The 27,232-nt window shown below is 50.8% G+C and overlaps 1 protein-coding gene across 2 annotated transcripts in view; it reads right to left on the minus strand.

Annotated features, from left to right (window-relative positions):
* The window catches only part of LOC308572000 (polyamine-transporting ATPase 13A3-like), a 61,507-nt gene that overhangs the window by 7,608 nt on the left and 26,667 nt on the right, over nucleotides 1-27,232 (minus strand). For both annotated transcript variants that reach the window (XM_081167723.1, XM_081167724.1), the window contains exons 11-30: nucleotides 26,386-26,568; nucleotides 26,110-26,267; nucleotides 24,212-24,400; nucleotides 24,054-24,115; nucleotides 22,450-22,600; nucleotides 22,143-22,259; nucleotides 20,010-20,027; nucleotides 19,716-19,869; nucleotides 18,142-18,262; nucleotides 16,589-16,713; nucleotides 14,015-14,190; nucleotides 11,168-11,296; nucleotides 10,035-10,114; nucleotides 9,173-9,215; nucleotides 8,934-9,043; nucleotides 7,754-7,850; nucleotides 6,890-6,962; nucleotides 5,671-5,842; nucleotides 1,799-2,001; nucleotides 689-777 (exon numbers count right to left, since the gene is read on the minus strand). In XM_081167723.1, the coding sequence (XP_081023849.1) occupies nucleotides 689-777; nucleotides 1,799-2,001; nucleotides 5,671-5,842; nucleotides 6,890-6,962; nucleotides 7,754-7,850; nucleotides 8,934-9,043; nucleotides 9,173-9,215; nucleotides 10,035-10,114; nucleotides 11,168-11,296; nucleotides 14,015-14,190; nucleotides 16,589-16,713; nucleotides 18,142-18,262; nucleotides 19,716-19,869; nucleotides 20,010-20,027; nucleotides 22,143-22,259; nucleotides 22,450-22,600; nucleotides 24,054-24,115; nucleotides 24,212-24,400; nucleotides 26,110-26,267; nucleotides 26,386-26,568 (2,450 nt within the window). The remainder of the gene's footprint in view (nucleotides 1-688; nucleotides 778-1,798; nucleotides 2,002-5,670; nucleotides 5,843-6,889; nucleotides 6,963-7,753; nucleotides 7,851-8,933; nucleotides 9,044-9,172; nucleotides 9,216-10,034; nucleotides 10,115-11,167; nucleotides 11,297-14,014; nucleotides 14,191-16,588; nucleotides 16,714-18,141; nucleotides 18,263-19,715; nucleotides 19,870-20,009; nucleotides 20,028-22,142; nucleotides 22,260-22,449; nucleotides 22,601-24,053; nucleotides 24,116-24,211; nucleotides 24,401-26,109; nucleotides 26,268-26,385; nucleotides 26,569-27,232) is intronic.

The following is a 27,232-nucleotide window of genomic DNA, read 5'->3' on the forward strand; positions in this document are numbered from 1 at the left end:
AGAGCAGCGCACGGAAACGCCGTTTACCTTCCTGCCAGAGCGGTACCTATTTATCTACTTGCACTGGTGTGCTTTCGAACTGCTAGGTTGGCAGGAGCAGGGACCAAGCAACGGGAGCTCACCCCGTCGCAGGGATTCGAACTGCCAACCTTGTGATCGGCAAGCCCTAGGCTCAGTGGTTTAGATCACAGCACCACCCGCGTCCCTTAGCCCTGTTTAGGGAAGTCTTTAATGTTTGATTGCGTTTTTAATATTCTGTTGGGAGCCGTCCAGAGTGGCTGGGGAAACCCAGTTAGATTTGTAGGGTATTTAATAAATAATAATAATAATAATAATAATAATAATAATAATAATAATAATAATAATATCTGCAAACTGCCCTTCACCTGAAGATCTTGGGGCGGTTCACAGCATAAAAACACAAGGTTAAAGCATTAATCATTTAATTAATGGATTAAATATTACACCCTCTCCCCTTCGACCAGTCCCCCACTCCGAATCAGCTGCCCCAACCAGGCTCTCAGGACCTTAGCGTCGCCCTAGATAAGGCTGCTGGACTTGGGAGTTTCCCAAAATCTGCACCGGGGAGTACGAGACAGCAGAGACTTGCTCAGTTGCAGAATCGAGAGGGGGCCCCTCCAGCTCACAGCGTCCTGGGGTGAGTGGGGGGCAGTTGCAGGCCCCTTACCTCAAAGAATTCATCCAAGGCAGGGATGGGCCAAAGGAGGAGGAAGAGCAGAAAGCCGGAGGTGGCTGCGAGGGAGACGACAAACAGCGCTGAAAAACAGGCGCAAAGCGTCAGCCAGCAGGATTTATAAACTCACTTTGCTTCATAAAGTTTATACACTGATCGTAAAAAGGCGGAAAAAACCCACCTCTAAGCAGTTAAGAAAGAATCACAGAAGTGCACTAAACAATGAATATCACAATCCTTGTTGTTTTGAAATAATAGTTATTTAAAATTGCTGTCCAAAGACATACCGTATTTTTCGCTCTATAGGACACACTTTTCCCCCTCCAAAAATTAAGGGGAAATGTGTGTGCATCCTATGGAGCAAATGCAGGCTCCTTGCGCTGCGCTCCGAAGGCTTCGGGTTCCTTTAGCTGAAGCCGGGAAAGCAGGACTCTCCTGGCTTCAGCCAAAGGAACCCGAAGCCTTTGGAGCGCAGCGCGAGGTCCCACTGCGCTCCAAAGGCTTCAGCCACGCGCCTGCCTAGAAGCCGGAGGAGGGACAAAAGGGTCTCCTTCTGTTCCTTCTCCAGCTTCGCTTGAAGGGGCGCTGTGCGGTTCTCCCTCTCTGTGCAGCGCCTCTGCTTTGCAGGAGAGGCAATGCGCAGAGGGAGAACTGCGCAGCGCCCCTTCAGCCACGCGCCTACCTAGAAGCCAGAGGAGGGACAGAAGGGTCTCCTCTTCTCCGCTCGCTGTCTTGGCTTGTGCCATAGCCGTGCGCAACCCCTCCGGCAGGGAGAGGTTGCGCGCAGCCTGTACGCTGCTCTTTGGGGCTGGGGGGAAATAAGATTTCCCCCCTTGATTTCCCCCTATAAAAACTAGGTGCGCCCTATGGTCCAGTGCACCCTATGGAGCGAAAAATACGGTAACTATCATGCAAAAGTATTGTTTTTAAAAGAGCGAGCAGCGGCGGGCAGGCATAGAACCACGTTCCCTGAAACCCCAAAGTCACGCGGAGTCGAGCAATCGCTTAAGATCCTGATCCCTTGCTTGAATTTGGGGTTCCCCACCCCGAACCGCATGCGCGAAAACGGGCCCTGAGAGCCCGACGCGGCGCTGCCGGACTCACCGTTGGTGCGGGTGGGCTGGCGGAAGGGGCGCCCCTTGGCAAATGCCAGCGCCACGGCCACGTACTGGAAGCAGGAGACGTAGAAGAGGGTGGTGTTTTCGAAGCCGCGCACGGAGTCCTCGTCGTCCTCGCCGCTGCCTTCCGGCGCCGACCCTGCGGTGACGTTCGCAGGGGCTGTGCCGTTGCGAAGAAGGCTGCAGGTCCTGGGGGAGGGAGAAGGAGGAGACCCCCATCAAGCTCGTTCGCTGACACCCCACCTTTCCCAAAAGCTCAAGGCAGCGGACAAAGAGAAAGGCATATATAACTGTCCAAGAAAGATGTTAAATTATTTTTGTATGCCACAACCGCTGCTCGAATTTTGTTAGCTAAGAATTGGAAAACACAAGAAGTTCCAACAGTGGAAGATTGGCAGGTGAAGATGATGGACTTTTCGGAGCTAGCTGACCTGACCGGAAGAGTCTGTGACCAGAAGGAGGAGGACTATCAGGAAGAATGGACAAAATTTAAAGACTATTTAGTTAAATATGTTAAGTTAAATTAATTGGAGAAGCTTGCACATAACAGATAGGCTCAGGACATAACTAGGTAATGGATGAATTAATATGTTTAATACTGAATTGTAAAGGAAAATATAATGATGTTGAGTGATTAAGTTAATTTTATAAGAATAGTGGTTTTGGAAAACCGTTAAAATAATATACACTGAAATTCAACCAGGGGGATACGAGGAAGTCATTTAACAATGCTATTAAGTTTGGTTTAAATACGGTTGAGATTTATGTTTGTTTGTTTAAAAAAATCTTTGGAAAATCAATAAAAAATTTTTTTGGGGGAAAGGCATCTATATGCTATATAAATATACACGTAACGCATTCCAGATGCAGCAAACCAGCTTTCCCCGCAGGGGTTTACAATATGGAAAACGAACCATGGAAAGAGAAGAAGAGACGAATATCTTAAGGACTTGAAACGAGTCTTTTAAATTGTAAAACAGAAAATTTAATAAAAATTACCGGTATATATAAAAACACAACACGCATCATAACAACGAAACAAAATAAACCAATATAATAATAATAATAATAATAATAATAATAATAATAATAATAATAAATTTTTATTTATACCCCGCCCTCCCCAGCCAAGGCCGGGCTCAGAGCGGCTTACAAGCAATAATAAAAACAAGATGAGTGATTACAACTTAAAAACAAAAATAAAATACAACATTAAAATAATAGAACATTAAAATATTAAAATGGAGCCTCATTGTAGGAGAAGGAAAAGAAAAAAGAAAAAGGGGGCGGAGGGAATCAAATTGGCTCCAATCCAAAGGCCAGGCGGAACAACTCTGTCTTACAGGCCCTGCGGAAAGAGATCAGATCCTGCAGGGCCCTGGTCTCATGAGACAGAGCGTTCCACCAAGTTGGGGCCAGTGCTGAAAAGGCCCTGGCTCTGGTTGAAGCCAATCTAACTTCCTTAGGGCCTGGGACCACTAGGGTGTTGTTATTTATGGACCTTGAGGCTCTCCGTGGGGCATACCAGGCGAGGCGGTCCCGTAGGTACGAGGGTCCTAGGCCGTGAAGGGCTTTAAAGGTCAAAAGCAGCACCTTAAATCTGACCCTGTACTCCACCGGGAGCCAGTGCAGCTTGAAAAGCACTGGATGAATATGCTCCCATGGCAGAGACCCTGTGAGGAGCCTCGCTGCAGCATTCTGTACCCGCTGGAGTTTCTGGGACAGCTTCAAGGGCAGCCCCGCGTAGAGCGAGTTACAGTAGTCAAGCCTGGAGATGACTGTTGCATGGATCACTGTGGCCAGGTCGGGGCGGGAAAGGTAAGGGACCAACTGCTTGATGCGGCGAAGGTGGAAAAATGTCGCCTTGGCTGTTGCTGTGACTTGCGCCTCCATGGAAAGGGAGGCGTCAAGGATTACACCCAAACTCTTAACGGAAGGCAATGGCACTAATTGGGCCCCCGCAAGAGAAGGGAGTTGGTCCCTCATCCCCATGCTATCCCGACCCAGCCATAGGACCTCTGTCTTCGAAGGATTTAGTTTCAATCGGCTCCCACGAAACCATCCAGCCACAGCTTCCAAGCATCTGGTCAGTGTGTAAGGGGCCGAGTTGGTGTGGCCATCCATCAGTAGATAGAGCTGAGTGTCATCAGCATATTGATGACAGCCCAGCCCAAAGCTCCGGATAATCTGGGCAAGAGGGCGCATAAAGATGTTAAAAAGCATTGGGGAGAGAATTGCGCCCTGCGGCACTCCACACACCAAGGAGTGGCGTGACGACATATCCCTCCCTAGTGCCACCCTCTGTCCCCGACCAGAGATAAAAGAGCACAACCAGTTACGGGCTATGCCCTGTATCCCCACGTCTGCAAGGCGATGGTCCAGAAGATCATGATCGACCATGTCAAAGGCTGCTGACAAATCTAAAAGGATCAGCAGTCCTGACCCGCCTCGATCCAGTTGTCTACGAATATCATCTGTTAGGGCAACCAGAGCCGTCTCCGTCCCAAAACCAGGACGGAAACCGGACTGAAATGGATCTAATGCCGATGTTTCCTCCAGAAACCTACCAAGCTGTTCAGCAACCGCTCTCTCAATTACCTTACCCAGGTATGGAAGATTTGAAACTGGGCGGTAATTGGATAGGTCTAAGGGATCTAATGAAGTTTTCTTTAAGAGTGGACGCACCACTGCTTCCTTCAGTTCCCCTGGGAATGTCGCCGTGTCAAGGGACAAATTGATAATTTAAACCAGGGGGGTCCGCGCAACATCTGGACACTCCCTAATCAGCCAAGACGGGCACGGATCAAGGAGGCAGGTGGTGGGCCTACCAACTTGGAGGTATCTATCCACATCAGTAGGGAGTATCCGATCGAAATGGTCCAACACTGGACCTGAAGTCAGTCGAGGGGCCTCCAGTTCAGTCACTGTGTCTAAATTGGCAGGGAGGTCACGGCGGAGCAACAGGACTTTCTCCGCAAAAAAGCTCGCGAATGCCTCACAGCTGTGGGTCGAATTTGTGCTTAAATTTGGTTGTCCTCCTAAGGACGTTATTGACCTAATTATTCTAAAAAGTTGTGCCGGGCGAGAGCTAGCGGATGCAATGGAAGCTGCAAAGTAAGATTTCTTAGCAGCTTTCATAGCCATCTCATAGGCTTTCATAAGCGTCCTATAAGATGTTCTTGAGGCTCCGTCACGAGTCCGTCGCCATACTCGCTCTAGCCGTCTGAGATCCCGCTTCATTTTCCGGAGCTCCTCAGTAAACCAAGGGGCCCGGTTTCGACGGGGTCGCAGAGGGCGCTTAGGCGCGATCTCATCAATGGCTGTCAAGAGCCGGTTATTCCAGTCCTCAACAAGGTCATCTAATGAGTCGCCAGGAGGAGCAGGGTTCCGCAAGGCTTGTCGGAATCTATCAGGATCCATCAGTTTTCGCGGCCGAGCCCAAATAGGTTCGCCACCCGAGCCGGGGAGGAGCGGGAAGTCAATCTTGGCTTTTAAAGCGTAGTGATCAGACCATGGCACTTTCACAGCGGGGAGCATGATCACATCTATGCCAGCCCCAAAGATCAGATCCAACGTGTGGCCTGCTTGATGAGTGGGGCCCAAAACAAACTGGGAGATATACCTAACAACACAGTTAAAGGATGTCTTTGAAGTTTTCGTACGGCACTTAAAAGGTGTGTGACGAAGGTACCAGGCAAGCCTCCCTGGGGAGAGCGTCCCACAAACAGGGGGGCCACTGCAGAAAAGGCCGCCCTCTGGAAGAGGCGGACGAGGAGGAGCCTCAGAGCACGGTTGCAGAGGCGGTCCTCAAGGTATTGCACCCTCCCTTGCCCCGAACACCGCGCCCCGGCCACTCACCCGTTCTCCTGGCTGTGGTACCAAGGTTGTCCCTGGACAAGGAGGAAGGCTCCAACCTGAAAGCCCAGGGACAGCAGGATCTGGGTGAAGACGGAGAGCAGGAGCTGGGGAGATACCAGGCTGGTGGGCGGCCGTTGGGGTACCAGCTCCCTCCATGCTCGGTTCAGGCTCACTGAAGAGGGAGAAGAGGGGTGGGAAGGTGGGGCGGAGGGTCTCACAGCCCCTTCCCCGCCAGGCGCCCAGCCCAGACTCAGGTCCCGTCCCCCCAATTCTGCATGGAGCAGGCCAGCCACCATTCTACCATAGCTGTCAACTTTTCCCTTTTCTTGCGAGGAATCCTATTCGGAATAAGGGAATTTCCCTTAAAAACAGGAAAACGTTGACAGCTATGATTTTACAATGTTGGTCCCTGGGGAGGGAGGGGGGCACACACAGTCTTCCCTCCAAGTGCACCCCACCCCAGACCTTTACCAGGGCAACGCTGATGCCACCAAATTTTATACACACAACAACAACAACAACAATAATAATAATAATAATAATAATAATAATAATAATAATAATAATTTATTATTTATTATTTATACCCCGCCCATCTGGCTGGGCTTCCCCAGCCACTCTGGGAGGCTTCCAACTGAACATTAAAATACAATAACCTATTAAACATTAAAAGCTTCCCTGAACAGGGCTGCCTTTAGATGTCTTCTAAAAGTCTGGTAGTTGTTTTTCTCTTTGACATCTGAAAGGAGGGCGTTCCACAAGGCGGGTGCCGCCACCAAGAAGGCCCTCTGCCTGGTTCCCTGTAACCTGGCTTCTCGCAAGGAGGGAAGTGCCAGAAGGCCCTCTGCGCGGGACCTCAGTGTCCGGGCAGAACGATGGGGGTGGAGACGCTCCTTCAGGTATCCTGGGCCTTTGAGGCCATTTAGGGCTTACAAGGTCAGCCCCAACACTTTGAATTGTGCTCGGAAACATACTGGGAGCCAGTGTAGGTCTTTCAAGACTGGTGTTATGTGGTCTCGGCGGCCGCTCCCAGTTAATATGTTACTACGTAGCTGATTTAATTGCAAGCCACCCACGCAACGGGGTCCCTGGCCACCTTCGCACTGGACCTTTAATGCCATGCCCCTTTAAGCAGTCGTGGCTCCCCTGCCGCAAAGGATCCTGGGAGACGTAGTTTGTTGAGGGTGCTAGGAGGCCCCTGCTCCCCTGGACCACTTACTGGTGAAGGCCAATGACATGATGATGGCCACGTCGATGAAGAGATACTGCACATCTCCCAGGTTGCCCTGGATCTGGAAAAGAAGGGAGAGGTTGGATGCAGCCTTCAGCTCTTACGCAATCCTACAAATACCTGCCCCTGGGAATTTCCCCCTTGCAGGTCCCCCGAAATAAGCTCAGCCCGTTGAGTACGAGACCGTGCATCTCAGGGTTGTGGGTTCAAGATTCTTGCATTGTAGGGGTTGGGCGAGATGACCCACAGGAACCCTTCGGTTCTATTAAATACATCTATTAAATAAACTTATTCTGGCCACTGTGAGAACAAGGTACAGTGGTGCCCCGCAAGACGAATGCCTCGCAAGATGGAAAACCCGCTAGACGAAAGGGTTTTCCATTTTTGAGCTGCTTCGCAAGACGATTTTCCCTATGGGCTTGCTTCGCAAGACGAAAACATCTTGCGAGTGTTCCGATTTTTTTCCGCTTCCCCCCCTTTTTCTAAGCTGCTAAGCCGCTAATAGCCTTTTAGCCGCTAAGCCTTTAATAGCCGCTAAACCGCTAATAGCGCTAATCCGCTAATAGGGTTGCTTCGCAAGACGAAAAAACCGCTAGACGAAGAGACTCGCGGAACGGATTATTTTCGTCTTGCGAGGCACCACTGTACTGGACTGGATGGGCTGGTCCAGCAGGGCTCTGTATACGGAAGTCTGGGGCGACAGCAGAACCTCCATGCCTAAGAGCAGTCTAGCCCGGAATACTGGAAGGCAGGAAACAGGAGCGTTGTTGCTGTTCTGTACAGGAGGATGGGCTAGGTAAGACACCTTGGGCCTGATCTGACAGCTGTGGTCGCCTCGCGCCCTTTACTCACCGAGTAGAGGAGCAGGACGCTGAGATACTGGATGATGCTGTAGAGAGCCATGAACTTGAAGACACAGAAGGAGGTGACCAGAGCAGCGCGGCCTTCACTGGGGATGAGTAATAATAATAATAATTTATTATTTATACCCTGCCCATCTGCCCAGGCCTCCCCAGCCACTCTGGGCAGCTCCCAACAGAACATTAAAAACACAATAAAACATCAAACATTAAAAACTTCCCTAAACAGGGCTGCCTTCAGATGTATTCTAAAAGTCAGATAAATGTTTATTTCCTTGACATCTGATGGGAGGGCATTCCACAGGACGGGCGCCACCACCGAGAAGGCCCTCTGCCTGGTTCCCTGTAACTTGGCTTCTCGCAGTGAGGGAACCGCCAGAAGGCCCTCGGAGCTGGACCCCAGTGTCCGGGCAGAATGATGGGGGTGGAGACGCTCCTTCAGGTCTACTGGGCCTTTGAGGCCGTTTAGGGCTTTCAAGGTCAGAGGCAACACTTTGAATTGTGCTTGGAAACGTACTGGGAGCCAATGCAGATCTCTCAGGACTGTGGTCTCCCAGTCCCCAGTCTAGCTGTCACATTCTGGATTAGTTGCAGTTTCCGGGTCACCTTCAAAGGTAGCCCCACGTAGAGCGCATGGCAGTAGTCCAAGCGGAAGCTAACCAGAGCATGCACCACTCTGGCCAGACAGTTTGCGGGCAGGTGGGGTCTCATCCTGCGTACCAGATGGAGCTGGCAGACAGCTGACCTGGACACAGAACTGACCTGCACCTCCATGGACAGCGGTGAGTCCAGAACGATTCCCAGGCTGCGCACCTGGTCCTTCAGGGGCACAGTTACCCCATTCAGGACCAGGGAGTCCCCCACACCCACCCGCCTCCTGTCCCCCCAAAGAAGTACTTCTGTCTCATCAGGATTCAACCTCAATCTGTTAGCCGCCAATTCTCTGCTCTTGCAGCCCTGTTTCCCAGTCGGGGCAGGCACAGTTGCCCCATTCTTGTCAGGATCCAACCTCAATCTCAATGAGGAGAGGCGCATGGCTGTCACCAAACATGGCGAGGCGAGCGCACTACAAATCCCAGCATGCATTCCAGCCACCCACCCCAACACCGCCGCAAGGAAACCGATTTGCAAGTCCTCCGGATTTCCTGGAGATCCAGCCAGCTGCCACCTACCGGACGAGATCCGGGACGCAGGAGATGTTGGGCGTCTTGGAGGTAAAGGGGGAGGCCACGGAGGCCTCCAGCTCCGAGAGGGAGATCCCGGCGTGGGCCCGCTTCAGCGCCTGAGGTGGAGAGGGGAGGAGAATTGTTACAGGCCTTACACCCAAGCAGCAATACCCGCAGCTCGGCCCTGGGTGCGAATCTGCCACCACCGAAACGGAACGCAGGCAAAAGCGGCCTCAGCGACTTACCCCACAGTCGTTGGCGCCGTCCCCACACATCCCCACGTAGTAGCTGGAAGGCAGAATAAGGCAGGTTATCCGGGGCTGGAAGGGAGACGGGGCCACAGGCCCAGAACGGAGGGGGGGGGCATATGGGCCCCTTGGCCTGGCCCTCCGATTCCAAAGGGGGCCTCAGTCAACATATTCACAATTGCAGGGGATGCATTGGGGCGAAGTGAAGTGCTCCTTCTTTCGAGACGAATTTCAAACTTAATTCTCCGTCACCGAAAGAAATTGCCCGTCAAATACTAAAATTGAATTTGGAAAACGTTTTTCCAAAACTTCTAATTGCATTAGGCATTTTCTTATCCTTACCAGCTACAGCGGCCTGTAGAGGAGTTTCGATATATTAAAACGAATTAAGTCTTTCTTTCGATCGACAACGGCTCAAGAACGCCTAAACGGTTTAGCAATGATAAACATAAACCACCATAAGGAGAAGTTGCTTGACTTTTCCTGCGTAATTCAAGAATTCGCAGAAAAGAAAGCTAGGAGAGCATTTTTAAGTGTAAATACTTAAAATAATCCTTTTCCCTATGTCTTTTTAAAAAGCACTATTGTCTATCTATATTTTCCATTTTGTCTTTATATGCAGGTAACGGTTCAAGCCTTGAAATAAAAATTATTGTCAGCATACCTTTTGTGAAAATTATTTATATACTTACTTATTTGTAAGACTTCAGTTATCCCCAGGGTAAAAAAGGGGGGGGCACATTATCTACCTGGCCTGGGCCTCTGCCAGGCTTTGCAAGGCTCTGTGGGGCCAGACCCCCAACCTCCCGGAGCCGGGGCTGGGACTCGGTGAGCCGCAATGGCAGGGACCGGTACTCACTCCATCTTCTGCAAGGCTTCCACCAGCTGGGTCTTCTGTTCGGGGGCCATCCGGGCATAGATGGTGCCACAGAGGAGCAGCTGCAATGGAGGGAGAAGGAGGCTGGTGTCGAACAAAAACCAGAGGCATCCCAGCCCCACTTGGGGCAGCAGTTCTAACCCCCCTCCCTCCGGAAAGCGTGAAAACCCAGGGCGAACCAAGACAGCAAAGGCAGATGTGGAACTACGGACCTGAGAGACATGGGTTCAAATCCCCATTCTGTGCCTGTGAAGCTCGCTGGGTGCGGCCTTGGGGACCCTGTTGCTGCCGCTTTTAATAATAATAATAATAAATTTCATTTATACCCCGCCCTCCCCAGCGAAGACCGGGCTCAGGGTGGCTAACGACTGATATAAAACCAACTGATTGAAATACAACTTAAAAACAAGATCAAAATACAGCACTAAAACATTAAAATGCAGCCTCATTTCAATGGAAGCTCAAATCAAAAACTTTTTTGGGGATGAAAACGTCAAGTCTTCACCAAGGCCAACTATCCAGACTGGTCCTATGTGGGCCAGAAAAAAGCCAGAGAAGTCCCCAAATAGGAGTTCCATCACAGAAGGAGAAAGGAAAAAGGAAAGAGGGGAAGGGGATCAAGTTGATTCCAAGCCAAAGGCCAGGCGGAGCAACTCTGTCTTACAAGCCCTGCGGAAAGAAATCAGATCCGGCAGGGCCCTGGTCTCATGAGGCAGAGCGTTCCACCAGGCCGGGGCCAGTGCTGAAAAGGCCCTGGCCCTGGTTGAGGCTAATCTGACTTCCTTAGGGTCCGGGACCTCTAGGGTATTGCTATTTATGGACCTTAAGGTCCTCCGTGGGGCAGACCGGGAGAGGCGGTCCCGTAGGTATGAGGGTCCTAGGCTGTGACTTACCTTGCAGGGTTGTTGTGAAAACAAGGACCTGTGTTCAAATCCTGACTCTGTGGCCCACGGTCCACCCTGCACGCCATTCTCTGCACAGACAGCAGTGGCTCTCCAAGGGTTCGGATGCAGGTGACACCTCTCCACCTCCCCAGACCTCCCCAGAGATGCCCCTAGCAGGGTCTGAACCTGCCGCCGTTCCCCCCACTCTGCCATTCTCTCCAAAGGACGTACCTTGGGCAAGAGATCCGGGAAGTGGTCGAGGATGACTGAGAAGGACTTCCCGCCGACGGCAAAGTGGTAGCTGGTGTCTGGGGGGGCCGCAGGGGGCTGGTCCTCCTTGTCCAGCATCAACTTGATCTCCTGGAGGAAAACAGGAAGGGGACATAGCTCCACTCACCTGTTTCGGTCCATGGGGAGGCGGGCAATTCGCCCTGCGATGCTTGCATGCGCACCCATCGGTATTCCATAATGACTTGAGTTCTCATAGTGACCAGCTAGTAGTGATGTCTGGAAGTGAGAGCTGGACCATAAAGAAGGCTGATCGCCGAAGAATGGATGCTTTTGAATTCTGGTGCTGGAGGAGACTCTTGAGAGTCCCATGGACTGCAAGAAGATCAAACCTCTACGTTCTGAAGGAAATCAGCCCTGAGTGCTCACTGGAAGGACAGATCCTGAAGCCTTAGTTTACTGACCTCTGGCCCAGCTTTTGTGGCTAGTAGCCATTGAAATAAAAAAATTTAAGGTCTTATAAATATGACAAATGTTCATAAATGTACCAAGCAAACACGTACATAAATATATAAACCACATGTCTGAAGCAGCACAGGAAAACATTGACTCCCAAACTGACCAAATGTTTTCTCTGAAAGGTCAACGAAAATGGAAAAGCCTCCCCGTTGTCTTTTCATTCACAAAGCCTGTCTTAAGGGTATGTCTGTTTAGGAACAGGGGAGCCTGTGACCTGGCTCAGGAACTAAGTATTTATCATTACAAAAGACTGGCCAGGCTCCCCAGGGTATCCAATCAAGTAAGCATTAAGAGGTAACCTGCCAGACAAGAGGTGAACAACGCATTCAGATTTCTGCTGTAGACCGCCTTTTCTGTGATGTATGTATGATGTTTCTGGGGGTGGTCTTGGACGCCAGGGTGGGCAATTTAAAATGTCTATATAAGGGCGGGCACACCTTTGTTTGGGGTTCCTCCTCTTTCCTGCGTGTGTTGAGTGAGGACCCTGTTGCAACAGATCAATAAAGATCAGGCTTACTAGCTGCTTTGCTTATCAATATTCTCTGGTTGGCCTCTGTTACTTTCTCTGACCGATGGAGAACCTACAAAGGACTTTATAAGGGCCCTTGTGTCCCCCATAAGGGAATAAGGGCAGATGTTTGTTTATTACACCATCAAGAGTGTTGCTCTCCTTCCTCAAGGCCTTCATTCTCCCAGACGGCAGGCAGGAGTGGGGCCCTGCTACCATGTCCCCCAAGGCCTCCTCCACCCCTCTCTCTCGCTTCCCAGTCTCCGCATCTTGGCCGCAAGGGAACAGACTTGTTCTCCAGAGAGGCAGGTATTTGTCACACCTCTGATGCAGAGAAAGGTCTGAATCACAGGACTGGGGAATGGATTCTCAGACAGACCGGCTCATCTTTGAAGAGGAGCTGGAAGGGGAAGATTCGCACCCTGCCCCTTGTCTCCAGTGCTTTCAGAAGCAGGGAGAGACACAGAGCAGCTTAGGCAGGAGTTAGCTAGCTATGAGATAACGGGAGAGAACCGGGAGGAAGGGGGAACAATTAGCAGAGACGTCATTAGAAGACATCTGAAGGCAGCCCTGTTTAGGGAAGCTTTTAATGTTTGATGGACTACTGTGTTTTAATATTTCGCTGGGAGCCGCCCAGAGTGGCTGGGGAAACCCAGCCAGATGGGCGGGGTATAAATAATAAAGTATTATTATTATTATTATTATTATTATTATTATTATTATACAGTGTGGAAAACCCTCCCTCTCCAAAGACAAGGAGGTCCATCGGTATTAGAGAACAAAGAATGCAAAGAGGAGAAGGAACTTCCTGTGGGGAGTAATCTTTTTCAGCAGGGGGCCAGTCCAGATGGGTGGGGTATAATTATTATTATTATTATTATTATTATTATTATGAACCACCCTGTTATAGCGACTGCAGCGTGTTTTGAACTGTTTACGGCTCTGCATCCTCAACGCGGCTGCAACCGGCCCTGGGACCGTAAGACACAGGGCAGATAAGAAACAGGGACGACTATTAATCTTAATCAGGGGTCAGCAAATTTTTTCAGCAGGGGGCTGGTCCACTGTCCCTCAGACCTTCTGGGGGGCCGGACTATATTTTGGAGGGGGGAAAAGAACGAATTCCTATGCCCCACAAATAACCCAGAGATGCATTTTAAATAAAAGGGCACCTTCTACTCATGTAAAAACACGCTGATTCCCGGACCGTCCGCGGGCCGGATTGAGAAGGCGATTGGGCCGGATCCGGCCCCCGGGCCTTACTTTGCCTACCCATGATTTGGAGTAACCAACTCCTCTCCTTGCAGAGGGATGTGGATTTTTGCTTGCAACCAGATGACGGAATAAAAAGGACTATAAACTGCTCGTTCCTTCTTTGTCTTGGAAGTTAGCGAAGGGAGGGCAGGACTCCCCACGCCTGACCTGGCACCCGAGACTTGCACCCCCTGGGGAGACCGGAGGCAGCAAGCGCTTCTGAATCCCAGCTGCTGGAAACAGGTGAAGTAGTAGTAGTAGTAATAATAATAATAATAATAATAATAATAATAATAATAATAATAATAAGCTTCCCTAAACAGGGCTGCTGAAGGGATGGGTGGGTGAGTTGCCTCTTGTGCTCAGGGTCAGACTGGATGGCCCTTGGGTGCCCCGTTCCAACTCTACGGTTCCAGGAACCCTGCTTGCAACCGTTCGGATGCTGCGCTAGATGAGCCGTTGGCCTGATCCTGCAGGATCCCCCTTGGGTTCTTAATGCCTGCCCCCCCCAAAAAAAACAAGCCACAAAAGGGGGTGTCGCTGCTGCAGGCATCTTGAAGGAGCCTCACCTCCTTGCTCGCCTTGTCTGATATTTCCAGCGCAGGGAGCTCGTCCGCGTACTGCCAGTGGATGGTGGCCGGCTGCCCGTCTCTGGGAGGGAGGGCCTTGGTCAGAATCACTTTGCCCTTGGCGGGGATCATGCCACATTCGCGCCCCACCGAGATGGCCGTCAGCAGGTTATCTCCTGGCCAGGGAGGGGAGGAAGAGGAGGAGGAGGAAGAGGAGGAGGAGGAGGAGAAAGAGAAGGAGGAGAAGGAGGGGCAGGGAGAAGAGAAAGACCGTCACAGCAATGCAGCAAATTAATAATAATAATAATAATAATAATAATAATAATAATAATAATAATAATAATTTATTATTTATACCCCGCCCATCTGGCTGGGTTTCCCCAGCCACTCTGGACGGCACCCAACAGAACACCAAAATACAATAACCTATCAAACGTTAAAAGCGTCCCTAAACAGGGCTGCCTTCAGATGTCTTCTAAAAGTCTGGTAGTTGTTCTTCTCTTTGACATCTGGTGGGAGGGTGTTCCACAGGGAGGGCGCCACTACCAAGAAGGCCTTCTGTCTGGTTCCCTGTAACTTGGCTTCTTGCAGGGAGGGAACTGCCAGAAGGCCCTCAGCACTGGACCTCAGTGTCTGGGCAGAACGATGGGGATGGAGACGCTCCTTCAGGTATACTGTTGGTGGGGAGCTAAGCACCTTAGGTGTCCTGGCCCCTAATTCCACTGCCCCTGGTCTTGCTCTAGGGTCCTAATGGATGATGTAATTCGGATTCGGTTTACTTAAAAAAATAATAATTCAACATTTTAGCCAAAAAGCAAGCAACCAGAGCCTTTACAAATCTAATTTACCTTCTCGACTTCCTTTTTGCGGGTATTTCATATCTTTTTTATCACTGCACATCCCATTCAAATATATTTACAGTACAGTGGTACCTCGGGTTAAGTACTTAATTCATTCCGGAGGTCCGTTCTTAACCTGAAACTGTTCTTAACCTGAAGCACCACTTTAGCTAATGGGGCCTCCCACTGCTGCCGCACGATTTCTGTTCTCATCCTGAAGCAAAGTTCTCAACCTGAAGCACTATTTCTGGGTTAGCGGAGTCTGTAACCTGAAGCATCTGTAAGCTGAAGCGTCTGTAACCCGAGGTACCACTGTAATACCTCCACGAACGTCTGCCTCATCTAGCGTCTGCTTCAGCTAACGTCTGTGGCAAACCCAGAAGTACCAGAACAGGTTACTTCCAAGTTTGTGGCACGCACATGTGCAAAAGTGCTAAATAGCGCATGCGCAGAAGTTCAAACCACTCCGCGCACGTGCGCAGACGCGGCACCTTGCACTGCGTCCTTTTCGGCTAGTGGCCAGGGCTCCGGAACGAATCCCCATCGCAAAACAAGATACGACTTTGTATATTTCCCCTTAATTATCTCTTACTGCATGTGTTTATATCAATCCTGCTGAACTTTTTAATTCATTGACAATATGTCCTCAAATAATTGATAATTGCCCCCCAATTCTATTTTTAAAAGTCTCTCTTCTTGATTTCTTATTCTTCCTGTAAGTTTTGCCATTGCTGCGTATTCTGTTCATTTTAATCGCCGATCTTCTTTAGTCGGAACTGTTTCTTCCTCCCATTTTTGGGCACGGGCCGTGTGTTTGTTTGCTCAGTAAATTTGCACGCTGCCCTTCGCCTGAAGATCTCAGGGCGTTTTGCAGAGCCTTCTCAGTGGTGGCTCCAACCTGGTGGAATGCTCTGTCCCAGGAGACCAGGGCCCTGCAGGATTTAACCTCCTTCCGCCAGGCCTGTAAGACAGAGCTATTCCGCCTGGCTTTCAATTTGAACTTAGCCTGATCTTTCATTCCCCTTCCTTCCCTTTTTATGAAGATCACCCACTCTGAGACCCCACAGCTAATTCTCCCCTGGTCTCCACGCTGGCCCAAAGAGGACCAATTCAGCCAGCTAGCCCTGGGGATCCTCTAATGCTTATTGGATGGATTTCCCCCCCTTAATTGATTTTTGGATTCTGAATTTATTGTTATTCACATTTTATACTGTATTTTATGCTGGTTTTTTGTTGTTTTAAATTTGTTGTTAGCTGCCCTGAGCCCGGTTTTCTGAACCGGGAAGGGCAGGGTATAAATAAAAATTTATTATTTATTATTATTATTTATTATAAATAACAATACAGTGGTACCTCAGGTTACATACGCTTCAGGTTACAGACTCCGCTAACCCAGAAATAGTGCTTCAGGTTAAGAACTTTGCTTCAGGATGAGAATAGAAATCGTGCAGCGGCAGCAGGAGGCCCCATTAGCTAAAGTGGTGCTTCAGGTTAAGAACAGTTTCAGGTTAAGTACGGACCTCCGGAACGAATTAGGTACTTAACCCGAGGTACCACTGTAATGTATGTTAAGGCTAATATATTGAAACGGTATCAGAAAGAGTCATTCTTGTGTGTATGTGTGCATGTGAGCTCATCAGCCTGGCCAGGTAGCCCATGAAAGGGAAGCAGAACTCTTGATCCCGAACCTCCGCTGAGCACCCGCTGCCCCGCCTCCAGGCCCCACCCAGCGCACCTGTCACCATGACGAGGCGGACGCGCGCCCTCTGTAGCTCGGCCAGGATCGGGACCGTCTCGGGCTTCAGCTTGTTCTGGAGCACCACCAGACCCAGGAAGTCCATGTTGCACTCGATGGCGTCTCTGCAAGGGAGAGGGGCGCGTCAGAGAGAGAGAGAGAGAGGGAAAAAGGGGATCGTGGCCAGTGCATGGCAGGGGAAATGAGGGGCAGGGAGGAGGAGGAGGACGGAGGAGACAGCCTTCTAAGTGCTTTATTTATTGAAAACTTTATAACAGAAATGTACAATAGATATTATAGGCAAAATGAGAAATAAAAACAAACCATGATTCATTCTTTAACTAGTTTTGCGCATCCATTTGTGATTACATTTGTGAAGACCCCCAATTTCCCCCTTGCATTCCTGATTTAAATTCCTTAAATGCGCGCCTGAGCTTTACTTTCGCCGTATTATTTGACTTACTATAAATTTCGCTTTGTACAGTTATCCTATTTGCACACCGAAGTTCAGTCAAGACCTGCCAACGGACTGATCTTTTGATCAAAATATTATTATTATTAATTAACTTTGTATATAGCCCTACACTCATAGATTTCAGGGCAGTTCATAAAATTACAACATAAAAAACACAAAGTACTGAATAAAAATAAAAGTCCTATTTGCACACCAAAGCTCAATCAAGACCTGCCAACGGACTGATCTTTCGACAGTGTTCTTTTACATAAATTCTGTAAATATCCCACTCTCCGGGAAGAAAAAACCCATCTGTAGTGTCTCTTAACCTTGCTGATAACCTCGCCAGTTTGGCGTATTCACTTATTTTATTTTGCCAGTCTGATTTAGATGGGCTATCCTCTCCCTTCCAACCTTCTGCGATTAGAATTCTGGCAGAGACTTTAACATACATTCAAAGACTCTCCTGTATTTTTTTTTTGGGGGGGGGGGGATTTCATTTCCCGTAATTCCTAGCAGGAAGGCTTCAGGTTTTTTTTTAAGGGAAGGAACATTTGAACGTTTTCTTCGGCTCGTTATAAATCATTTCCCAAAAGTGTCTGATCTTTTTACAGTTCCGCCACATGTGGATCTATGTGCCTTCAACCTCCCTGCATTTCCAGCAAGTGTTTCTCCCAGATCTGAACATTTCAGCCAACTTAACAGGCATTAACGGGACGCGGGTGGCGCTGTGGGTTAAACCACAGAGCCTGGGACTTGCCGATCGGAAGGTCGGCGGTTCAAATCCCCGCGACGGGGTGAGCTCCCGTTGCTCAATCCCGGCTCCTGCCCACCTAGCAGTTCGAAAGCACACCAGTGCAAGTAGATAAATAGGTACCACTCTGGCGGGAAGGTAAACGGCGTTTCCGTGCGCTGCTCTGTTTCGCCAAAAGCGGTTTAGTCATGCTGGCCACATGACCCGGAAGCTGTACGCCGGCTCCCTTGGCCAATAAAGTGAGATGAGCGCCACAACCCCAGAGTCGGCCATGACTGGACCTAATGGTCAGGGGTCCCTTTACCTTTAACAGGTGTTAACATCTAACGGAGGAGAAAGTCTGACCTGCTGATGTGCTGGATCTTGTGCCAGGTGAACTTGCTCTCCAACCGCCGGCTCGCCAGAGCGATGACCCGCAGCCCTCGGCGCGTGTAGGACTCCAGCACGGCTGAGAAGGTGTCTGGAACTGAACGGCGGCAACGTCAGGTGTTAAAGGTGGGGGGTAGGAGAGGAGCCCTATGGCTGGATCAGGCCAGCGACTCATCTCAGAGGGGCCAAGTAACCCTAAGAACCCAGGAACGCTGTTAGACTGCCACTGAACCTGGAGGCTCCTTACAAATTGCTTGGGTCAGTGGCCTGCCCAGTTCAGCACCCTGGTCCTGCAGTGGTCAGGCGGAGGCCTCAACTGGGAAACCTGCAAGCAGGATCCGTGCCCAAGAGAAAGCCTCCCCTCCTGCGGTTTTCGGGAACTGGGATTCGGGAACATTGGGTGCTTCAGGCTGTGGAGGACAGAGAACAGCCGCTGTGGCTAGTAGCTTGCAGCTGTGTTTTCACCTGCTCTTTTAATTGTACACAGCTTGGGGACCTCTTTGTTTAAGCCGATAGTTCTCAAAGGGGGGTGGTGTCGCATCCCCCTGGTGTGGCAGGAGAGGACGGCGAGGGTGGCAGGAAGACTCAAGGACCATCACAGAAACATTTAAATATTTCAGCGGGTGCAGAATGCCGCGGCGAGGCTCCTTACAGGGTCCTTGCCACGGGATCACATTCACCCGGTGCTATACCAGCTACACTGGCTCCCGCTGGAGTACAGGGTCAGGTTTAAGGTGCTGGTTTTGACCATTAAAGCCCTATGCGGCCTAGGACCCTTGTACCTACGGGACCGCCTCCCCTGGTATGTCCCATGGAGGACTTTAAGGTCCACAAATGACAACATTTTAGAGGTGTCAGGTTGCAAGGTGGTTAGACTGGTCTCAACTAGGGCCAGGGCCTTTTCAGTACTGGCCCCGACTTGGTGGAACGCTCTGTCCCAAGAGGCTAGGGCTCTGTGGGACTTGATACTTTTCTGCAGGGCCTGCAAGACAGAGCTGTTCCGTCTGGCCTTGTTTGGGGAAGTTGACTGATGTTTTAATGTATTTTTAATCTTTTGTTGGAAGCCGCCCAGAGTGGCTGGGGAAACACAGCAAGATGGGTGGGGTATAAATATTATTATTATTAGGATCACCCTGTTATAGCAACTGCAGTTTGTTTTGAACTGTTTATGGCTCTGCATCCTCAACGCAGCTTCAACGAGCCCTGGGACCCTAAGACGCAGGGCAGGTAAGAAACAGGGACAACTATTAATCTTAATCAGGGGTCAGCAAACTTTTTCAGCAGGGGGCCGGTCCACTGTCCCTCAGACCTTCTGGGGGGCCCGACTATATTTTGAAAAGAAAAATGAACGAATTCCTATGCCCCACAAATAACCCAGAGGTGCATTTTAAATAAAAGGACACATTCTACTCAGGTAAAAACACGCTGATTCCCGGACCGTCCGCAGGCCAGATTGAGAAGGCGATTGGGCCAGATCTGGCCCCCGGGCCTTAGGTTGCCGACCCACGATCTTAACCATAGCAATTACTCTCAAGAAAGCAGCAGCCCACCCGTCTCCTTGTGGCAGAGGCTGCCCACCGTCTCCGGAGCGCCCTTCATGTAGGCCACCAGTCGCTTCTCCCCCAACGTTCGGGTCACGACACTCATGCGCTGCAGGCTGGAGGAGAAGGGGAACTGCGCCAGGATGCCAATTTCGTAGACTTTCTGCAAGAGGCGAGGAGGTGAGCAAAGGGGCCAGGTGGGAGGCTGCCTCGGGGCACCTGCGCTTCCCATCCCCAAGCCCCCCCAAAGGTGGAGAAAACTCCAGTGGCGCCGGGAGGAGGCGAAAAGCAGGGACCACTCACCATCAGCTCCATCAGCTCCTGAAAGAGAGAGAGAGAGAGAAAGAAAGAGAAAGAGAGAAAGAGAGAAAGAGAGAAAGAGAGAAAGAGAGAGAGAGGGAGAAAGAAAGAAAGAAAGAAAGAAAGAAAGAAAGAAAGAAAGAAAGACGTCAATAGTCAGTCGTTATGCATAAGAAGGGACGCGGGTGGCGCTGTGGGTTAAACCACAGAGCCTAGGGCTTGCCCATCAGAAGGTCGGCGGTTCGAATCCCCGTGATGGGGTGAGCTCCCGTTGCTCGGTCCCTGCTCCTGCCAACCTAGCAGTTCGAAAGCACGTCAAAGTGCAAGTAGATAAATAGGTACCGCTCTGGCAGGAAGGTAAACAGCGTTTCCATGAGCTGCTCTGGTTCGCCAGAAGCGGCTTAGTCCTGCTGGCCACATGACCCAGAAGCTGTACGCCGGCTCCCTCGGCCAATAAAGCGAGATGAGCGCCGCAACCTCAGAGTCGGTCACGACTGGACCTAATGGTCAGGGGTCCCTTTAGCCTTTACCTTATGCATAAGAACCTGCGCAACAGCCAGCAAATCCGGGCTCCAGAGACCCAAAGGCATTGAGCTAGTATTAATTACCATACTTTTCCATGTATAAGACTAGGTTTTTTTATTTTAAAATTATGTTCAAAATGTTGGGTCGTCTTATACACGGATACAACCTCCCCCCCATTTTCTCAATTTGGAGTTCCCAAAAAATAGAGGGTGTCTTATACATGGGGGGCATGTTATACACGGAAAAACATGGTACCCTTTTTTATTTATTTCGTAAAATGAATCGATCGTTGAAAACACAAAAAGCGAAACACCACCTCAGAGGCTGCATTTTAATGTTGTATTTTAATCTTGTTTTTAAGTTGTATTCATTTAACTTGTTTTTATTATTGGTTGTTAGCTGCCCGGAGCCCGGCCTTGGCTGGGGAGGGCAGGGTATAAATAAAATTTATTATTAATTATTATTAAAGCAGTTTACAAAAAAAGGATGAAACAAGGATTTAACCCACACACAACTGTGATCATTCTGTCTTGTTGTTTATTAATTATTATTATTTATTAATTTTATTATTTATACCCCACCAGTCTGGCTGGGTTCCTGCAGCCACTCATTTTATGGGTTTCATTTTTTGGTTTGCAACAGCTGCTATCGCTGCCTACTCAGCTTCACAACACGTTATAAAACGTAGTAAAAATAAAAACTTCTCCGCCCCAATCCCAAGATAAAACATCCGACTGGGCCGCCCCAGCCACTCTAGGCGGCTTCCAACAGGTATAAAAACGGAATAAAGCTCATGTCAACTTTCAAAACCTGTGGGGAGGCTTGCCTGAACAAGAACGCTTTCAAGCAGGCGCCGAAAATATGACAGCGAAGACGGCTGCTTGGTGATCAAGGGGCAGGGAGTTCCACAGTGTACCGTATTTTTCACTCTATAGGACGCACTCCCCCCCCCCCTCCAAAAATGAAGGGGAAATGTGTGTGCGTCCTATGGAGCGAATGCAGGCCCCTTGGCTTCAGTGATAGCAACGCGAAGCCTCCAAAGCGCAGAGGGAGCGCTCCCCCCGCGCTCTGGAGGCTTCGTGTTGCTTTCGCTGAAGCCGCCTGAAGCCCCCGGAGCGCAGGGAATTCACGCTGTGCTCCGGGGGCTTCAGGCAGCTATCTGCAAGCCTTCGGAGCGCAGCAGGAGTTCCCGACGCGCTCTGAAGGCTTCCGGATAGCCGCCTGAAGCCTGGAGAGCGAGAGGGGTTGGTGCACACCGATCCCTTTTGCTCTCCAGGCTTCGCTTCGCTGGAGAGGTGCTGCACAGTTTTCCCTCTCTGCGCAGTGCCCCTTCAGCGAAGTGGGAGGAAAAATGGAAGGGGCTCCGTTTCTCCTGCTGCTTCGCTGAAGGGGCGCTGCACAGAGAGGGGGGGGGAATTTTTCCCCCTGTTCTCCCCCTCCTATGGTCTGGTGCATCCTATAGAGCGAAAAATATGGTACGTGCTGCTGCACTAAAAGACCCGGTTCTTTCGGACACTGAACGGGTGTTGTGTGGCTCCTGGCGCAACGCCAGCTTGTCCAATTGAGGCGGCCGAGCGGGCAAGGGGAGGGCTCCCAAAGCCCCCTACTCACCTCGTCCTCAGGGGTCCCCTCCGAGGTGGCAGGAGGCGTCTGGTCAGGGGGCCGCACAACCGTGGGCTGGATCTGGTCGTGAAGGGCTGTCTCCTCTTGGGTCGGCTCCTCCAGGACCTGGGAAGAAGAAGGGGGGCTTCAGGCAGCGCCCCAGCCCCCAAGCGGGGGACGCGAGGGTCCCTTCTCTGAGGCAAGCCGCCGTGGCCACGCCATGAAGGGACTCAGCCACAGCCTCCGGTCTCCAGTGCCGATCAAAACACACACACACAGCCGTGCCCCCGCCATCTCCCCTCCCCAAACGCCTTACCCAGCCGGTGGCCTCGAACATCTTGAGGTCCAGGGGGTCCCCCGAAAGACGTCCCCCGATGGTGGTGAGAGAGTGGCAGGCAGCCATGGTGGCAAGGAAGGGTGAGCCGGACAGGCTGGGTCCCCGGACGTCCTGCCCTGCCGGGAGGAAGCTGAGAGGGGAGGAAGACGGGGCTGTGAGAATCTCTCTAGGGAGCCGGGCGCTGAGGAGGGCAGAGGAGATTCTCTGGATAAGCGCTCAAAGGCTTTGGCACATGGCCTTCTCTGTGGCAGCCCCCCAAACAGCGGAACTCCCTCCCAAAAAAGGCCCGCCTGGCCCCTTCACTGCACAGCTTCCGGAGGACAATTATTACGATTACTTACTTAATTTATATACCACACTTGATCCTGGGGTGGTTTGCAGCTGAACAGGAGGCAAACCTGAGGGGCACCTCTGCCCACATCTTTAGGTGCCAGGCAAAAACAAACCCTCTTCTCCCAGGCCTTTGGCTAACTAAACAATCTACAGCCCAACGAACCAGAGAGATCGTTGTTTTTGTCTGTTACTACATTACGCAGTTTGTGTTTTTATATTGATCCTTGGACGAAGGGCGGTACGGAGATTAAATAAATAATAATAATAATAATTTTGTATGATTGCAAGTGTCTTAATATTGTTTTTAATGACGTTTTGGTGCTGCAACCCGCCCTGGGACCTTAGGGCAGGGGTCAGCAAACTTTTTCGGCAGTGAGCCGGTCCACTGTCCCTCAGACAGCCAGAGAGCCAGTGTGGTGTAGTGGTTAAGAGCGGTAGTCTCGTAATCTGGGGAACCGGGTTCGCGTCTCCGCTCCTCCACCTGCAGCTGCTGGGTGACCTTGGGCCAGTCACACTTCTCTGAAGTCTCTCAGCCCCACTCACCTCACAGAGTGTGTGTTGTGGGGGAGGAAGGGAAAGGAGAATGTTAGCCCCTTTGAGACTCCTTTGGGTAGTGATAAAGCGGGATATCAAATCCAAACTCCTCCTCTTCTTCTTCTTCTTCAGACCTTGTGGGGGGCTGGACTATATTTTGAAGGGGGATTTTGAACAGATTCCTATGGCCCACAAATAACCCAGAGATGCATTTTAAATAAAAGCAGACATTCTACTCATGTTGATTCCCAGATCGTCAGCAGGCCGGATTAAGAAGGCGATTGAGCCAAATGCAGCCCCCGGGCCTTAGTTTGCCTACCAATGCCCTAAATCCGGCCCAATCGACTTCTCAATCCGGCCTCCTGATGATCTGGGAATCAGCGTGTTTTTACATGAGTTGAATGTGTGCTTTTATTTAAAATGCATCTCTGGGTTATTTGTGGGGCATAGAAATTCGTTCATTCCCCCCCCCAAAAAAAAATATAGACTGGCCCCCCACAAGGTCTGAGGGACAGTGGACCGGCCCCCTGCTGAAAAAGTTTGCTGACCCCTGCCTTAGGGTAATGAATGAATGTGTAAATAAAACAACGATGAAATGAGAGGCATTACACGGCCGGACCTTCAAGTGGGACCTGAGGGCAAGAGATTCACAAGGACCGCTGCCTCTGACCGTGCAGGCAGAGTCCAGCTGAAGGCGCTTCTTCCTGCTCACTCACCAACCATCTTGGGCTTGCACGAAACCCCAGAAGTCGAGCCCGTCCTCAGTCAAGGTTCCTGTCTGCAAGAGACAAAGCAGCAGGATGAGGCCAGAAGAGGAGAGGATCTCCCCGCCTCTCTCCCTCCCTCCGAGGAGTGGGGGGTCGGGGTCTGGTACCTTGTCGAAGCACATCAGGTTGAGTTGCCCGCAGATGTTGATGCGCTGGGGGCTGATGGAGAAGATGCGCTGCCCCCGCAGGCGCTGCTGCGCATACACCAGGCCGGCCGTCATGGCCGCCGGCAACGCGGGGGGCACCGTGATGGTCAAGATGTCCAGGGATTTGAGGATGATGCGACCGACCAGCTCCTGGTCAGGAGGGAGAAAGAGAGGGGTGGGTTTGCTTAGCCTGGAGGGACAAAGGTCAAGTTCTGCACTTAGGCAGGGAGAATTGGATACACAAATACAGGGAGGGGGACACCTGGATTACTAGCAGTTTTGGAGGTGGGCAGGTGTGGGGGACTCCCTGGTCCTGAATGGGGCAACTGTGCCCCTGAAGGACCAGGTGCGCAGCCTGGGAGTCATTTTGGACTCACCACTTGTCCACGAAGGCGCAGGTCAGTTCCGTGTCCAGGGCAGTTGTCTACCAGCTCCATCTGGTACGTAGAATGAGACCCTTCCTGCCCGTGGACTGTCTGGCCAGAGTGGTGCATGAACCAGGGGTCTGCAACCCGTGGCTCCGGAGCCACATGTGGCTCTTTTACACCTTTGCCGCGGCTCCGGGGTGGATACTAGCGAGGGGAGGAGGCGCATTGTGCGCCCCGACACTCCCCACTGTGGCGGGCGCTGTACTTGCTGTGACGTCGCATGGGGGCGGTGCGTGCGTTAGTCACGCACCGTCCCGACATCACCTTCCCACTCGCCCGCCCGCTACATTGTAAGGGGCATGTACGCTGGTCACTGCATTGAAAGGGGGCATGTACGCTGGTCACTGTTTTGAAGGGGAGTGAAGAATACACACACACAAAAAGGTAACTTGTTAATTTAACGTTTATTTCTATGAGGAGGAGTAATTCTGAGGGGTCAAACAAAGAAATAATAAAAAAGTGAGAAAAAAGTTATTTTTATAATGACGAGTTTTGCGGCTCCCAGTTTTTTTCCCCTTTGGAAACGGGTCCAAGTGGCTCTTTTTGTCTTAAAGGTTGCAGACCCCTGCTCTAGTTATCTCCCGCTTGGACTACCGCCATGCGCCCAGATGGGGCTACCTTTGAAGGCAACCCGGAAACTACAACTAATCCAGAATGTGGCAGCTAGACTGGTGACTGGGAGAGGCCACCAAGAACATATAACACCGGTCCTGAAAGACCTACATTGGCTCCCAGTACGTTTCCAATCACAATTCAAAGTGTTGGTGCTGACCTTGAAAGCCCTAAGTGGCCTCAAAGGCCCAGTATACCTTAAGGAGCATCTCCACCCCCATTGTTCTGCCCGGACACTGAGGTCCAGCACCGAGGGCCTTCTGGCGGTTCCCTCCCTGCGAGAAGTGAGGTTATAGGGAACCAGGCAGAGGGCCTTCTCGGTGGTGGCGCCCTCCCTGTGGAACGCCCTCCCACCAGATGTCGAGGAAATAGACAACTATCTTACTTTTAGAAGACACCTGAAGGCAGCCCTGTTTAGGGAAGTTTTGAATGTTTGATGTTTTATCGTGTTTTTAATATTCAGTTGGGAGCTGCCCAGAGTGGCTGGGGAAACGTAGGCAGATGGGTGTGGGTATAAATAATAAATTATTATTCCTATAGTACATGTGAAAAGGATCTAGAGCAGCCTGTAGGCCCCCAGATGTTGTTGAACAACAACTCCCATCACCCCTATCTAGCAAGGCCAGAGCTCAGAGATGATGGGAGTTGTAGTCCATCAACATCTGGGGACCCACAGGTTGAGAACCGCTGATCTAGAGGTTTTAGTGGACCGCAAGCTGAACATGAGCCCACAGTGTGATGCAGCATCAACAGAAGTCTAGTGTCCCGATCAAGGGAAGGAATAGTACCGCACCCCAGCCTCCTCTGGAGGAGACCTACCTCCTGCTGCACGCTGTGGATCACCGAGTACAGCATGCCGATCCCGGCGACGCCAACCAGGCAGAGGAGGAACCGGTAGGCATCTCGGTAGAGGCGGAAATCTGCTGGTTTTGGGAATAGGATGGAGCAGACCAGCTGCCCTTTGGAGGTGGAGAAACCTGGTGGAGAGACACGAGTGAGGGCTCCGAAAAAGCGGGAGAAACCAACAGACGCACAAACACACCCTCCTTCCTGAGTCAGAAACAGGAGCCCACCGCCGACCCAAGGTGCGCTTACCTGTCCGGATGACCAGCGCCCGAACAGCCTCCCCGGAGTAGTACCGCGTTTGGATGACGGAGGTGCCGCAGAAGAGGGTGTGCCGTTTGTGCTCCTCGGGATCGTAGGCAAGGTCCTGGAGGGGTCCGCTGGCCCCCCGGGATGGGTCTGGCAGGGCTGTCTTGGTCACAGGGACGCTCTCGCCTGGGGGCAGGAGAAAGTGAAATAAATTGAAATTGAAATACTTTATTGTCACTTGTATACAGTGAGATACACATCTGTCTCCTGAGAAATCTCTATGTGGGACAAGAAGCTACAGTTAGAACTGGATATGGAACAACTGATTGGTTCAAAATTGGGAAAGGCTGTATATTGTCTCCCTGCTTATTTAACTTATATGCAGAATTCATCATGCGAAAGGCTGGGCTGGATGAATCCCAAGCGGGAAATAAGATTGCCGGAAGAAATATCAACAACCTCAGATATGCAGATGACACATCCTTGATGGCAGAAAGTGGGGAGGAATTAAAGAACCTTTTAAAGAGGGTGAAAGAGGAGAGCGCAAAATATGGTCTGAAGCTCAACATCAAAAAAACAACGAAGATCATGGCCACTGGGCCCATCACCTCCTGGCAAATAGAAGGGGAAGAAATGGAGGCAGTGAGAGATTTGACTTTCTTGGGCTCCATGATCACTGCAGATGGTGACAGCAGTCACCAAATTAAAAGACGCCTGCTCCTTGGGAGAAAAGCAATGAGAAACCTAGACAGCATCTTAAAAAGCAGAGACATCACCTTGCCAACAAAGGTCCATATGGTTAAAGCTATGGTTGTCCCAGTAGTGATGTATGGAAGTAAGAGCTGGACTA

Source organism: Podarcis bocagei (genome assembly GCF_964188305.1).
Source record: "Podarcis bocagei genome assembly, chromosome: 13".
NCBI lineage: Eukaryota > Metazoa > Chordata > Lepidosauria > Squamata > Lacertidae > Podarcis > Podarcis bocagei.